This window comes from Bombyx mandarina, chromosome 08, assembly GCF_030267445.1.
Source record: "Bombyx mandarina strain Sakado chromosome 08, ASM3026744v2".
In the NCBI taxonomy this organism is placed as follows: Eukaryota; Metazoa; Arthropoda; class Insecta; order Lepidoptera; family Bombycidae; genus Bombyx; species Bombyx mandarina.
The window spans coordinates 13,112,790-13,129,801 of record NC_143215.1 but is presented as its reverse complement, the minus strand read 5'-3'; the positions used below and the strand labels follow the sequence as shown (position 1 = coordinate 13,129,801).

The following is a 17,012-nucleotide window of genomic DNA, read 5'->3' as shown; positions in this document are numbered from 1 at the left end:
GGAATAGCCCCTTAGGCTATCAGCGAATAGGTAGGGAAAATTAATATTCTATACGTGATAACGTCTTGTTTGGTTTGTATAGTGACGTAGTAGTTGACAGGTTGTGAGGAAGAGAGAACAACCCGCTATCTCACTCACACGCACTCCGTTAGCCATGCAGAACAATAGTTTCGGTTTACTGTTTCAATTATTATTATTCTGCGACCCCCGATTTGAAGTGTCACTGGATTTCAAACAGAATTGCATTTTGCGCAATGTTTATTTTTCTTTTTTTTTTTTTTTTTATTGCGTAGATGGGTGGACGAGCTCACAGCCCACCTGATGTTAAGTGGTTACTGGAGCCCATAGACATCTACAACGTAGACGCGCCACCCACCTTGAGATACAAGTTCTAAAATCTCAGTATAGTTACAACGGCTACCCCACCCTTCAAACCGAAACGCATTATTGCTTCACGGCAGAAATAAGCAGGGCGGTGGTACCTATCCGCGCGGACTCACAAGAGGTCCTACCACCAGTAATTACGCAAATTATAATTTTGCGGGTTTCATTTTTATTACACGATGTTATTCCTTCACCGTGGAAGTCAATCGTGAACATTTGTTGAGTACATATTTCATTAGAAAAATTGGTACCCGCCTGCGGGATTCGAACACCGGTGCATCGCTTCAACACGAATGCACCGGACGTCTTATCCTTTAGGCCACGACGACTTTTTTTTTGTAAAGTATCGCAGTTTTGATAAGTTGACTAAATAAGGGGAAGAAATTTAAATAATGGCTTCGGTCTACCAGTCACACATCTCATTGCCGGGATCTTGTAGGGGATCCGGATCCCGGACTTAACAAAAAAAAAAAAACAGAAATAATCACGGAATGAAAGACGGCTATGCCCCTCCATGCAATTTGTATTCCTCTCTCTCTCTCTCTTTTTCTATAGTTTAATTTCTATTGTGCGTGTGTGTGTGTTTGCATCAAGATTCGAGCAAACGAGTATTCTGCGTGGCCTAATAACTTTGGCATTTTTAAATGTTTATATAGCCTAAAAATTACTATCTTAGCATATTTCTTAAAAAATATATTTATGTATATTAAGGATGCGCTGATACCATCGATATATATCGATGGCTGATACTCATAAAAAGGAGGATCTCTTTGGCTACACAATTATTCAGTTGCATAAATACCAGCACGAACCTCGGTTACCGGACAAAACCGCATGTAGCATTGGGCATTATTATATTGAAACATTCACCCGAAGAACCCTTAGAGGGAAAGATCGATACACATGAAATAAGAAGCCAAAACGCATGTAACTGTTGCAATAAAGAAAAAATATCAGAGTACCGTCGTATCCGCTTAAGTGGCTAAAGTAAGTGGGCCGGTCATAAAACAGAAAGGCTCCATTGGGAAGCAAACTTGTCAAGATTCCGTCTTCCTCTCACAAGATAACATCCCTATTTGCTATCTTCTTCTGTACCGAATGAGGAAGCCGTGCCGAATGTGAATTGTTCATCGAGATATTGGATCATCGAGTGATATTAAAAGGATTTTGTTTTTACTCTGTTCTTGTTTTATTCTCCAAGGATATCTTCATGACCAGTTTCGGAGTAAACAAAGACTTATTACATGTAAATAAGAGTTTTATTTTGAGTATTAGGCATTATTATTAGGCAGCGGCTTGGCTCTGCCCCTGGCATTGCTGACGTCCATGGGCGACGGTAACCACTCACCATCAGGTGGGCCGTATGCTCGTCTACCTACAAGGGCAATAAAAAAAGGAAGGACCTATGATTATTTATATAAAACTTATATTTTATGTACTTTAAGTATGTTTTTGTTGGTATTGGGTTGTCAGCTTAAATATACTATATGTAGTAGACCGGTATTGTATTTCTGATTAATTAGATAAAAATAAAACTATTTTTACCGTTTAATTTATCATTTTTTATTGTCATTATATTATTATTCGTCATAATTGAAGAAAATATTACTTTGTTCATTAGTGATAAAGGCTTAACGAAATATAGTTGTTTGAGACGACTCGCGTTCCAACTATTGATAAGCTTTAACGTAAGTGCGAGGAAGAGCTTCACAAAGCTTCAATTGACTCATAGCAGACTAACAGACAGACGAGTGTCGATACACTAATAGTTACTTCTTACTGATGGTGGAGCCTCTTGTGAGTCCGCACGGGTAAGTACCACCGCCCTGCCTATTACTACCGTGAAGCAGTAATGCGTTTCGGTTTGAAGGATGAGGTAGCCGTTGTAACTATACTGAGATCTTAGAACTTATATCTCAAGGTGGGTGGCGCATTTCGTTGTAGATGTCTATGGGCTCCAGTAACCACTTAACATCCGGTGTGTTATGAGCTCGTCCACCCATCTAAGCTATAAAAAAAAAGTTAACTTACCAAATTGATGGTCACGATCAGTTCATACTGCTGGTGTTTGTGGCCTTTCTTCTTCTTACCCTGGGGAGTCTTGACGCCAGCAGCCGCCGCCGCCTGCTTCGGGGGGGCGGTCTTGGCTGATCCCTTCTGCGCTGAAGGCTTAACCGGGGTTTTGGGACCACCTTTCGTTGACGCCCCTGTAATGTTGAAATTGAATTTGTTATTTTCTTATCTTAATTAGCAAACCCTGACCTCACTTAGGGCCGCTAGCAAACTTCAAGAGCTCACGAGGATAATCTGAAGGTTTTCTGATTTTTTGAAATCGAAATCGATACAGCTTCAGTTTATAAGGAACAAGTTTATAAGAACAGCTTATAAGGAATCCCCCAGGCGGGTACCAATTTTTCTAATGAATAAAATATGTTCACGATTGACTTCCACGGTGAAGGAATAACATCGTGTAATAAAAATCAAAACCCGCAAAAATTATAATTAGCGTAATTACTGGTGGTAGGACCTCTTGTAAGTCCGCGTGGGTAGGTACCACCGCCCTGCCTATTTCTGCCGTGAAGCAGTAATGCGTTTCGGTCTGAAGGGTAGGGCAGCCGTTGTAACTATACTGAGATCTTAGAACTTATATCTCAAGATGGGTGGCGCATTTACTTTGTAGATGTCTATGAGCTCCAGTAACCACTTAACACCAGGTGGGCTGTGAGCTAGTCCACCAATCTAAGCAATAAAAAAAATGTATTTTTTTATCGCTTGGATGGGATAATACATACATACATATGTACATACACGCATCGACTTCTTAGAGTTTTAAGAAAACTATTCCCTTGTTATTGATTTGCAAACTACGACATCGGCAGAAGACGGAAAAGACATCTCTTTTATTGCATTGATGGGAAAACTTGCGGTTCTCCTGCCGGTAGTTGGCTACCATTGGCTCATTCGCGCTAATAGCATCACCAGGTACACAGTCAAGGTGCTAAAGTTCATCATCAGAACAGATCTATAGAATCTGAATACTGGATCATTTCTGAAAACTTTCCTCCTAGAGATTGATTTTAAATTAAATTGTAAATCCGCTTGCATTGCTCCGGCGAGCCTGATTCCAACGTGGAGCTGTGATGCGTTGAGTATGACTCATGAAGGGTGAGGCACCCGATGTAGTGTAAAAGCTGAGACTTAGAATTAATGTATCAAGGTGGACAGCAGTTTTGCCTGCGTTACTCCAGTGACCTCTTAAAAAAATCAAGTGAAACGTCAATTTGTTTACAGGTATGGGCAATAATAAAAAAAATGTGTATAAATCTAACGCAGAAGCTGTAATAAGTAATTATTTATCAGGTTCCTTATCGAAATCCTAATAAAATAAATATTCATAATATGTTGTATTTTTATTTGAGAAATTCTGAAAATCACTGACCCTTTTGACAGGGCGGGGTCGCCTTCTGCCCAGCAGCATTCTTCTGATTGACATGACCGCCGCCGTCAGCTGGTTTGTTTCGAGCCTGCGGGAGAACAAGAAAAAAATTAAAGTTATCTAGTAATGCTATATATTAACCAAAGCTATCACACAAACGTCCAAAACCCACGCGAGCAGGTACTATCGGACACATTTCTATCGCAAAGCATTAGTACGTTTGTAGAGTCCTTTTTTGTTGTCTAGATTGATGAACGAGGTTTTAGAAGAAGAGGTAGACCTAAGAAAAAAATTAATGGATAGCGTGAAAAATGATATATGTAAGAGGGGAGTGAGTGAAGAAATGGTATATGATAGAGGAGTATGGAAGGAGAAAACATGTTGCGCCGACCCCAGGTGAGTGGGAGAAGGGCAGGATAATGCTGGTGATGCTAGATGAACGGAGGTCAACTGAAGGTTAAGTGGCTGACGGAGGCGATAGACATCGCAAAATGCCGCCACCCACCTTGAAACTTACTGTACAAAAGTTGTCCCACTCTTTAAATGTAAACGCAGGACTACTACGTGAAAGAAATAGGCAGGTTGAAGATACCCATGCCGGGGTTACAACGTGTCCTACAACCAGCTCATGAAAAGATCCAAATCTTCTTCTTCACGTTACAGAAGATTAAATATTACCAGCAATGGTGAACTCAGTACATTTTTAAGGTTTCCTTTTTCTCGACCAGGAAAACCTTGCCAATCAAGATGGCTACTTCAAATTAATTTAAAATAAATTATAAGTATTAAAATTTTTGGTCCATTAAAAATTACTTTCGACATATTGAATTAAATGTTTGTGACTAAGATTAGACTCAAAATAAATACTTTATTCATGTTCAATCGACTACATTAAAATACGGAGACCAGATTGTCAAAGGTTTTAAACATAACCATTTAAAACATGTAACGAAAAGTATAGAGTATTCGAAAAGCCAGAAATCTTAGTTTATCTATATCTATACTAATATATAAATCTACAGTGGTTTTTACGGATGTTCCGTTATAACTACTGAACCATGCATCCGATTGACTTAAAACTTGGTATTCATGTAGAAAATACGTGTATTTAATGGATAGGCTAATATTTATATGAGTGTTGAGTGTTGGACTCCCTACACCAGTTGCGGGGACGTTAATGATGAGAATCTTTGTGGGGGTGAAAAATAGTAATGTTAAGTTTAAATGTCCAGCGAAGCGGACGGGTACAGCTAGTATTTTATATTACAATGAAGTATTCACTTCGACTGCATGTTTCAAAATGAGACCGTGTTGAGATTCCCATGTTGTCCATTACCACCGATAATCATAAGTCATTACTAGCTCATTTGATATAAGCAAAAAAGTCATTTGGAGAATGAATTTTATTTTATCCACTACATCAGCCCATTTCCGCACATAATTCGACAAAATTATCGTTATGATAATAACACTACATTTTCCTCTTTCTCCGTGTAATAAATATACTTAGCATAATATTTTTGCTTAGTTTTGGGGAAAATATTATTCTACCGGCCACCCTGTTCAAAGAAGTTGATTAGCGTAAAAACAGTTGGCTTTATGCCACGTATCTAAATTCCTAACTTTATTTGATGCCGTTGAGGATTTAAAAGTTTCTCAAATGTGATTTCGAGGATTGAGCTCATGACTCATGACCCTCATAGTGCGAAGTGGTCCATGAGGATATATGATGATCCATGATAGATTTTTTTTATTGCTTATATCGGTGGACGTGCTCACAGCCCACCTGGTGTTAAGTGGTTTCTGGAGCACATAGACATCTACAACGTAAATGTGCCACCTACCTTGAGATGTAAGTTCTAAGGTCTCAAGTATAGTCGGCTGCCCCACCCTTCAAACCGAAACTCATTACTGCTTCACGGCAGAAATAGACAGTGTGGTGGTACCTAACCCGCGTGGACTCACAGTACAAATTAAAAAAAATATTCAAGAAAACTTTCAAATGGATTCTCCTTTTTTTCCCATCTATTCGCTGGTAACCTAGCTATTTCTGCCGTGAAGCAGTAATGCATTTCGGTTTGAAGGGTAGGGCAGCCGTTGCAACTATACTGAGATCTTAGAACTTATATCTCAAAGTTAGAGGCGCGTTTACGTTGTAGATGTCTATGGGCTCCAGTAACCACTTAACACCAGGTGTGCTGTGTGCTCGTCCAAAAGATCTAAGCAATAAAAAATAAAAAATAAAAAACGAACTGATTAAAATCTCATATATAATCACACTCTTTGATATATTACATCCGTTACGCGGCAAAACATTATAATTATTCAAAGGCGCTATTAAATTGAATTATCGGCTTCAAATACGAATCTCGACGCACTATGGTTTTATAAATTGCTTAAATAATTAAGTACGTATTAATCATGATAGTTTTTCTGAGTTGTTTTTTTCTTGTAATTCTAATTGAAAAAAAAATACTCTCCACCTGATGGTGAATGATTACTGTCACTCTTCTAATACACGACAGCAAGAGTTACAGTGCGTTGTAACCTCACATGCACTAGGCCGTTGACCTCGCGCGACACTTCGCACCTTTAGAATTATAAAGACCCAACTCAAAAAATGTCTTTTTTGGAAAACATCCATTAAAGTTCTCAACCCGGAAAAACGTAGAGGAAGGGGACAGAGTGAAAGAGACCGATAGATAGCTTTGTCCTTTTATAAGGTACTTATGGTCATTTGATTACTAAAAGTCGTTGAACAGGATCGTTCTAGGTAAATTTTTGAATCAAAGACGAAATCCAAATATTTCAAAACTAGCGACCCGCCCTCGCTTCGCTTCGGAAACATTAAAACACACATGAAACAAAAAAAAAAAAAATTAAAAAAAGTAGCCTATGTTCATCAGGGACAATGTCGGCTTCTAATGGAAAAAGAATTTTTCAAATTGGTCCAGTAGTTTCGGAGCCTATTCGAAACAAACAAACAAACAAATCTTTCCTCTTTATAATATTAGTATAGATGATATTAGTTTCAAAATGAGTCTCTATAATTTTAAAGGTGCGACTTGTCTTTTGATAGTGATACATTGCGTGTACTACAAAAATCATTCTGTATTGCCTTAAATCATGTACCATACATGGTTGTAACGTTTTAAGGCCGCTCTGGCTCTGAAGTTTGGCTACATTTTTAGTAGGACCTCTTGTGAGCCCGCACAGGTAGGTACCACCGCCCTGCCTATTTCTGCAGTGAAGCAGTAATGCGTTTCGGTTTGAACGGTAGGGCAGCCGTTGTAACTATACTTGAGACCTTAGAACTTATATCTCAAGGTGGGTGGCGCATTTACGTTGTAGATGTCTATGGGCTCCAGTAACCACATAACACCAGGTGGGCTGTGAGCTGGTCCACCCATCTAAGCAATAAAAAAAACGTAATGTACGCGTTTAAAATCAAAGCGTCACCGTCATTTTATTTTGGATCTTATTCTTTACATTTTTAGCTTCATGGTGTCGGGAATCACTAGGGTTGCATAGTATCTTCCTCTGCAGAACGATTCCCTTATAAAAAAATGGTTTATCAGAAAATGAATTTCATGATGATGTAAATGAGGTACGTACGTAATTTTTTACAGCGATGAGAAAATAAAATCAAAGAAAATAACATTTTAAATTTTACAAAATTATATCTTTAATGGCGTGAAATTAAATTTATCGATAACATTTAGTTTGAGAAACGACGCTTATTCGCCGCAAGAGGATCCAGAAGTAACCATTATTACATTGTCAAATGTCTTTTAAATTTGACAAATACGTCATAAGTGACAGATTGATTGTTATGAATAAAAAAGCGTAGACCGCTGCGATGATAAAATTAAATGTTATTATTTTAATATTACACAGTGCAAAAATGATTTAAAACAAATTGTATCTTAGAACTTTTGAACATGTGTTGGTTATCATATCACTTGCAAACTAAGCCGAGTTAGTTTTTTTTTAAGTTTTACCTCTTTTGATCCCTTTGGAAAAGCAGATGGAACTTTCACCGTGTGACGTGCACACGATGTGACAGATAATATATTTCATTGTTATAGTCATAAAGTCATTAAATTACTTCCGATGTTTTGGTTACAATTTTCTTGGTCACAGACGTCTTATTCGTCGGTATTGTTAGGAACATTATATTTATTAAATTAATTTAAATAAACGAGCTAAAACATTATTGAATTTGTAAATAAGTTGCTGAACTAACGCTACACTATAGTCATGAAGCCGTTAGGATCATTTTATTTAAATCGCAGTACCTAATATAAACAGACGTAAAACTAATAGCAAAGACTATTTAAGTATGATTAAAATATATTTCTTTAGAGCCAATCCTCATGCCCATCATATAAGTAAATATTATTATTAAAGTAGTCAGACTATGAAGTTGTAGAATAATTCATGATTTAAACAATAGTTTCATGATTATAACAAACTTCTATTCACTTCCTCTTGTTGAAAAACGCGGGGCGACCGCAAACAAAGATGGCGGATTTTTCACGGATTGAGCGAAGTTACAAACAATTATATTAATTTGAAGGTAGAACCAATACGATCTCTGAAATGGTACCGGATAAGGCAATTTATGTACTTTAAGTAAAGCGAAAGATTATGTGAAATTGTAGTAATAAAAGGAAGTCTTAGTATAACTAAAGAGTTTTTGAATTTGTCGGCGAAAGCCAAAAGTATGTGTATTTCAACATACTGCTGACTACCGACAAATTTTCTAAAAAATTAAAGATGTGGTGTCGTGGGACACCAGGTAGGAACGAAGTTCCTTCGGCTAATGTAGAATCGACACAATTTGCAAAAAAAGAAATGGTGCTCAATTTTATGTAGGTTTTCTTGGTTTTTCTCTTAAATTTTGCTGATTAGTTTTTATTTAAGCACGGGAAAGTATTTAGGAAATTCAGTATTTTAGGAAATAATAAATTACAAATAACAAAATATATCTCTTTATTTTTGGTTGACAAAATAAAATTACATAGAAATAGAAATAATTACTAAATAGAGAGAGAAGGGATTAGAGAACGAAAAGAAAGAAGGAGAAAGAGAAAGGTATTATACACTACTCGCTTGTGTATGCGACTGTCGCGCCTGCGCACTTCTCATTTAACGGTTTTATTCCACGCACTTTTTTCCACGGATTTATTCCACGCACTTTTTTCCACGGATTTTTTCTTACGGTTTTACTATCACATTTTTTTCAGTTCGGTCGCGCAGCAAAATCCCTATCCCCTCCAAGCCTGCCGTAAGGAACTTCGTTCCAATAAAAAAACAAAATTCTTTTATTGTTTGCGTTACTTTTCACAAAGAAATAATTACCATCTCGAGATCTGAGAGTTCGTTTGACTTGGGTTTTTATCTACACGAAAAGAGGATCCCTGGTGCGGTAAGCGCGGTATAAGCGGCAACCACGTTCTTTATCAAAGTCGGTATAAAGGTGACAGTAGTTAATTACAATAAAAAAACGCCCTATCTTCTGTCGACTGCATCTCGAGACGCGTGTAGAGCAGCTTGCATGTCGTTTCACGGGTCTCCCTCGCTGATCGGCAAGCCAGTAAATAAAGGGGATCCGACATACTCAAGGGGGCAGGACTCGATTCGAGATCCGCATTCTTAGCCAAAATAATTATACCTTTTTTTTAACGCTGGGGAATCCATTTACGGATACCCGGTCGAGGGGGATATCGGACCGGGCTATGTCGGAATAATAATTAAGAAAAATAATTATACCTAGAACTATTGTTGATCGAAGATTATTTGAATTATGCTTTCAAACACAGATAGTCGCTGCTAGTACTGGAACTGTACAATTGAATTAAAGCACCGATTGCTAATTTAAACACAAACGGCTTTAGTTCGAAGACAAATCAAACATATAAGCCAGTTATAGTAGTCGTCGTGGCCTAAAGGATAAGACGTCCGGTGCATTTGTGTGTAGCGATGCACAGGTGTTCGAATCCCGCCGGCGGGTACAATTTTTCTAATGAAATACGTACTCAACAAAATGTTCACGATTCACTTCCACGGTGAAGGAATAACATCGTGTAATAAAAATCAAACCCACAAAATTATAATTTGCGTAATCACTGGTGGTAAGACTTCTTGGGAGTCCGCACGGGTAGGTACCACCACTCCGCCTATTTCCGGCGTGAAGCAGTAATGCGTTTCGGTTCGAAGGGTGGGGTAGCCGTTGTAACTATACTGAGACCTTAGAACCTATATCTCGAGGTGGGTGGCGCGTTTACGTTGTAGATGTCTATGGGCTCCAGTAACCACTTAACACCAGGTGGGCTGTGAACTCGTCCACCCATCTAAGCAATAAAAAAAAAAAAGTTATTTGAAAAAAGTCCAGCTTACGGAGACAGTATACGTCATACGATCCACCGTAACGTTAAATAGGCCATAAGCCCGTACCAGTAAATCTAAATTTTGCTTCCAAACGTCAAAGATAAGGACAGATTATAATAATATTATTTTGATCATTTGTAAAAGTTTTATCTGTTCCCTCAAATTACCTAACTTATTTTAAATAGGAGGTATTAATCAAAAAGAAAAAACGAGGCGCCATTGGTCAAAGCGCCAAAGGTCTTTGTTACCAGGTCATAAAATTCATTAAAAAAAGGCGCCATTTTACACGTCCCAATATTATGTTTCTCTTGATAAGTTCTGCAGATTTTTATACATTGATCATTGACTCGTTTTCATTATTATTTTTATTTAGATATCCTTTCATCCGAAATCAAACCACATTATCATACCGTAAAGGTTTCTAGGTAAAAAGGAAGTAATCGGCATCTTCACAGCCGGCATAGCCTTGCAAACGAACACAAACAGACGCTCGTTATTTTGTGACAAAAAAAATAGTATCAGCCAAACTCTCACGTGAAGATTGTGCGTTTTTATAAAGAGTTAGAATCTAGTTTAATTTGTGGTGTCATTAAGGGCGTGTAATTGTCTGGGCGCCAGACCAAACCTACAGGAAACGAACTATAATGTTTCTATATATATAAAAATGAATTGCCGTTCGTTAGTCTCGCTAAAACTCGAGAACGGCTGGACCGATTTGGCTAACTTTGGTCTTGAATTGTTTGTGGAAGTCCAGAGAAGGTTTAAAAGGTAGATAAATATGAAAATCCTCGGAATTAAATAAAAATAAGAATTTTGTTTTTCCTTTGATGTGTCCCCCGTCGAACGGATTCCTTTTGTTTGTTTTAAGTTTATTTTATACTAGCGACCCGCCCTCGCTTCGCTTCGGAAACATTAAAACACACATGAAACCAAAAAAAAAAAATAAAAAAAAAATAAAAAAAAGTAGCCTATGTTCATCAGGGACAATGTCGGCTTCTAATGGAAAAATAATTTTTCAAATCGGTCCAGTAGTTTCGGAGCCTATTCGAAACAAACAAACAAACAAATCTTTCCTCTTTATAATATTAGTATAGACAAAAGTTTAGATCTTTTATTTCTCGATTGAAGCACTACGAAGTGTGCCGGGTCAGCTAGTGTTTTTTAAAAATATTCGATATTCAGAAACGATTTTGTTGTGACGCAAATTTAATTCTTCGTGATCGCCAACAAACTTTCAAAATCATCTTTATTGGGATACGTTCATAATTAGAAAAATCTAATGACACGAATCATGCAGTAAGTAGGCATGAGAATAAGAAATTGCAACTCAATAAGTCGACATAATTCACATAATTAAAGCTACTTTATAGTTTAAGTACACTGTATGAGCTCTTGGGGTCACCTGGGGCCTACGCCCCAAGGTTTGTCAACCTTAAATGTCATTAATAAAATAATTACTATGTTCATTATTATTATCAAACGAAAAGAAAAAAATACGAAACGCAAAAGTCAACTCCGGGATTTTTTTTTTTTATAGCTTAGATGTGTGGACGAGCTCACAGCCCACCTGGTGTTAAGTGGTTACTGGAGCCCATAGACATCTACAGCGTAAATGCGCCACACACCTTGAGATATAAGTTCTAAAGTCTCAGTATAGTTACAACAGCTGCTCCACCCTTCAAACCGAAACGCATTATTGCTTCACGGCAGAAATAGGCGGGGCGGTGGTACCTACCCGTGCGGACTCACAAGAGGTCCTACCACCAGTTAAAAAAAAACAATTCCTAACACGTTTGACTAGTTCATAATGATGATATCTAGATCAGCTGTTATTTGTTGTTTGTCTAGAAATAAACGTTACAATGTATTAATATCATTATTATAATTAAAGCTACTTTTACATTTTAAGTAAATTGTTTGGGTTTTCGGGGTCACCTGAGGCGTAGGTTTTGTCAACCTTAAATGACATTATTAAAATAATTACTAAAGTTTATTATTATTATCGAACGAAAATAAGAAAAAAAAATACGAAATGTAAAAGTAAGCTCCGGAATTCTTAACACATTTGACTAGTACAAAATGATGACATGTAGATCTGTTAATTGTTATCTGTCTAGAAATAAACGTTACAATGTATGAATATCGTTATTGTAATGGCCAACATCACTATTTTAATGCCTACGCTCCATTGTATAATACTGTATCGTTAAACACGTGTGTCTATTTCTTTGGGGGGATCATGATAAATAAATAAATTCAAGTGGTTTCGTAGATAATTTTAGAATTCTACACCTGCTTTTTTATTGATATATTTTATTGTGGTTGTGGGCGTGACGTACGCAATTTAAATTTTACAAATTTGAGTTTTTCGTTTACCGAATTCGAAGCCCGATCGAGTTGGGTTGAAAAATTTAATATGCTGTTACATTTTGCCGCGCTTACTAGTCGATAGTTGAATGTGTAATTGCTATTAACCTTATTCCGCAATAAAATTACGCAAGTCGTGATCGAACGAACTTGTTTTTTCTCGCAAACAATGGCGGCAATGACAGAGGCAATATCAGCTTCACATCTAAGGACAATATTCGAACAATTCAAAGAAAAATTGCTTATGTAATGACTGTGCATCAAATTACTCTCAATAAATAATATGCATCAAGGAACTATTTAGTATTACTGGTGCTAGAGAGTTTTATGACCCCGTAAGGGTAGGTACCACCGCCCTGCCTATTTCTGCCGTGAAGCAGTATTGCGTTTCGATTGAAGGGTGGGGCAGCCGTTGTATTGTAAAACTAGAACCCATATCTCGAGGTGGGTGGTGACATTTACTTTTTTGATATCTATGGTCTTCGATGGCCACTAAACAACTGGTGAGCTCGTCCACCCATTTAAGCAATAATAATAAAAGTACACTAAATGGCCCTTAGGTAAATTAAAGAATATCAATCTCGTGATTTATTTGTTTTTTATTTTACTTTTTTTCATTCACGAATCTTACATGATTAACTAGGCGCTAAACCGAATTGAAACGTTTCATTTTCACGCGCAATTATAGTAACTCTAAAACTTCTAAAGCCATGCAAATATGAAGTTAAATTGTTCTGTCAAAACCTTTTAGTGTAAAACCGAGAGCTCTGCCTTGATACGGGCTTAAGTAGCACAATTAATGCACAGAGTTGGCTGAACGTGATAACGATCTCCCCGCTGTTTGAGTGCTTTAGCTACAGAAACCCTTCGGTCCCCTTAACCATTACTACGGCTTCGTCTCGTGTATTTTTCACAAAATCATTTCTTATTTGTTGAAAAAAAAAACTAAATCTAGGAAATTTCAAAGCGCTAACAACAGAAATACTGTGTAAAAAAAAAAAAAACAATAAATCATTTTTAAGTTATTTAATTTATATACATATGTACGTGCTTTCATGGCCGGCCACTTGTACGTGAAGCCGTGGTACCTGACACCGTGGTATCTGGCCATTCACATTGTCTGTCTCAGTTGTGCATTCTAAGGCCCTTCGTACACAAGGCTACGCAAATATTCGATACTAATGTTGTCAACGACATTAGTATCAAGTCGCGAGTATCGGGTAGCGCACGGTCCGTACACACGACAATGAATCGCAAGACGCGAGTTGCCTATTTAGTCAATATACCATTAATTTAACATCAGATATTACTTGTTGTATTGTTTATGGTATAGTGGATACGGATATCTGGTACGCTAGATAATGATCCTAGATCACAACAACAGCGTCGGCAATCCGGCTTACAACATCGGCTATCATAATAAAATGTATACAAAATTCGTGTAAATACCTAAAACAAAAGCTTAATAAAAAGAATATACCGCCTAAAAGTGTTTTTTCATTACAAAACTATGTACTATTTTTAAAACTATAAAAATATACCAATCTGTTATATTAACGGCCTTTCCTACGACTACGAAAAGCTTTTTCTGTTATTTCCTTTTTTGAGTATTCCTTTAATTTATAATTATATAAACAAGGATATTTTTCCACCTCAGAAATAAATGTAATATTAAAAAATTGCTCCGCTATCTTGGAAATCGCCGAGACTTATGTAGCGAAGATCTCGACAGGCAGGTCGCGCGCGATTGGCACGACGCGAGTCGCGGGACGAATATCGGCGACGCGGCTCGTGTACGAACCTCAATGGATCTCTATGGCGGTAGTCGCTTGGAGACTAAAATCGTCGAGTATCTAAGATTTGCGTAGCCTTGTGTACGAAGGGCCTAACAGTTGTCCCATACTTCTAGTCGGATCGCATTGCTGCTACGTAACATAAATCAGCTGGGCGGTAGTACTTACCTAACTCCATATATTTAAAGAGTTCAAATCACAATATTATTTTTGAGTGCAATAAAATTTACCTTTCTGCAATAGTTCTGAAAATCGGTACCTCATTTCTGTGTGCGTAAGCTGTATTCCATTTCCAATATTCCATATCCAATATTCCACAAAATATATATATCTATATATATAAAAATGAATTGCTGTTCGTCAGTCTCGCTAAAACTCGAGAACGGCTGGACTGATTTGGCTAATTTTGGTCTTGAATTGTTTGTGGAAGTCCAGAGAAGGTTTAAAAGGTAGATAAATATGAATATGCTCGGAATTAAATAAAAATAAAAATTTTGTTTTTCCTTTGATGTGTCCCCCGTCGGACGGATTTCTTTTGTTTGTTTTTAGTTTATTTTATACAAAAGTTTAGGTCTTTTATTTATCGATTGAGGCACTACGAAGTCTGCCGGGTCAGCTAGTTATAATATAATATATGTTCTGCAATACTTACAGCGGCTTCGCCCGCGTGATTAAAGAAAAATACCAATGATTATTTCTACACTTCGAGAAGGCGGCACGACATGAAAACCCTCTTGTCGTGGCCTCCGAGAATTACATACCCGATCCTGTAGACCGATCAATTAACGGTGCTTTTAGGTACCACAAGCACCGGTCACCGTCCTCGTCGAACCCGTCGCTTGCGACGAAGGGTTTGGAAAGTAAATTAACCCATAGACACAGCCCACTGAGTTTCTCGCGGGATCTTCTCAGTGGGTCGCGTTTCCGATCCGGTGGTAGAGTCTGCGAAGCACTGCTCTTGCTAGGGCCAGTGTTATTCATTCCACTTCCGATTTCAGCCCCGTGAGCTCACCCACGTTTTAGGTTGAAGCTGAAATAGCCTCTGAAGGCTATCAGCATACATAAGAAAAAAATATGTTTCTAAAGCTGCACGTAATTTTTTTAAAGACAATAAAACAGTTTAGTGAGATGTTTATTTTGCGGGATCTCCTGAACTAAAACTATAAGTTTTGATCATTTCAATCGGTTGCCTTGCTTCGACGTGAAAAAATTACAAACAAACAAATATACTCAGTTTCACATTAATAATTTTAGTGAGTACATATAAATATTATTTATATATTCATCTGTACATGTGTTTCGAGCCTGTAGATATTTATCGCATTTTAATTGTATTTAAAAATGCACGTACCATTATCTCCTCTGCATTACTGATAGAGAACGCATTAGGCCTTAAGTCCGACAATGTACACTTAACAAATAATTAAAATGTAATAAAAATACATAAATAGTATGTAGCGTTTAAGATAATTATCATAGTCGGCTACCTACCGGTCAAAACAAAACAAAAAAAAACAGTAAATTTTTCGAAGCGAATAATTTATTTCATTATTTCAATTCTAAAGATAGATTCCAGTGCTCGTTTGAAAAATTTACAAGATCTACAGACATGTCAACGGGCTTAAAGTCATAAATTTCAAAATATTCACGAGTGTTTTTTATTATTTTATTTATTAATATAATAAAATTTATTGTTTTTATCAAGGTATGCGTTTTATTGGGATTCATTTTTATTTTCCGGTTGATTTTTGATAATTCAATTCATCAAAATCACCAATGGCTGAAAATGTGATTGCAGTGTGCAGATATAGAATTTTTTTTAATTAATATTGATACACTTCACTTGCTCTGCATGTATACTACCCACTTGTCTTTAGCTTTGAGGTCACATCCCTGGCACTTAAAATAGAAAGTCAGTGATAAATGTTAGGATTTATTTAATTTTTAGCACTTGGGTTTCATTGGATTAGTTTAGTTAAAATTTTAACACACTTCTGATTTTTATATCGGAACTTGTAATTCTCTCATCGACCTATGTAGGTACGAGTGGCTACATAAAAACGAGGGAGGGAATTTTTTCGAATTCTCCATCGCTCCTTGCTGAACATTTTTGAAATATTTTCTTTTATAATATCTATGTGACATTTTTTTTTATTGCCTTTGTAGGCAGACGAGCATACGGCTCACCTTATGGTGAGTGGTTACCGTCGCCCATGGACTTCAGCAATGCCAGGGGCAGAGCCAAGCCGCTGCCTAAATTATAGCTATATTTATAATATCTGACTCGGCGGTGTAGTAGTTCGCGCTCTTGACTGTTGCAACGAGAATCGTGAATTCGATTCCCACATCGGGCAAACATTCGTGTGATTAACAGGTCGGTTTGCTCTGCGCCTGGGTATTTATTATCTATATAATATGTATATATTCAACCTTATACAAGTATTTTGTCAGTCTCTAGTACCCATTTATTTATTTATTTGCTTGCTTAGATGGGTGGATGAGCTCACAGCCAACCTGGTGTTAAGTGGTTAATGGACATAGACATCTACAACGTAAATGCGCCACCCACCTTGAGATATAAGTTCTAAGGTCTCAGTATAGTTACATACTACTCAGTATAGTTACATTTTAGGGAATCC

General features: G+C 37.1%; 1 protein-coding gene across 6 annotated transcripts in view; it reads right to left on the bottom strand.

Moving 5' to 3' along the window:
• LOC114242954 (neo-calmodulin) overlaps positions 1-17,012 on the bottom strand; it is a 227,835-nt gene that overhangs the window by 16,562 nt on the left and 194,261 nt on the right. For all 6 annotated transcript variants that reach the window (XM_089729249.1, XM_089729250.1, XM_089729245.1 and 3 more), the window contains 2 exons: positions 3,824-3,908; positions 2,416-2,591 (listed from right to left, as the gene is read on the bottom strand). In XM_089729249.1, the coding sequence (XP_089585375.1) occupies positions 2,416-2,591; positions 3,824-3,908 (261 nt within the window). The remainder of the gene's footprint in view (positions 1-2,415; positions 2,592-3,823; positions 3,909-17,012) is intronic.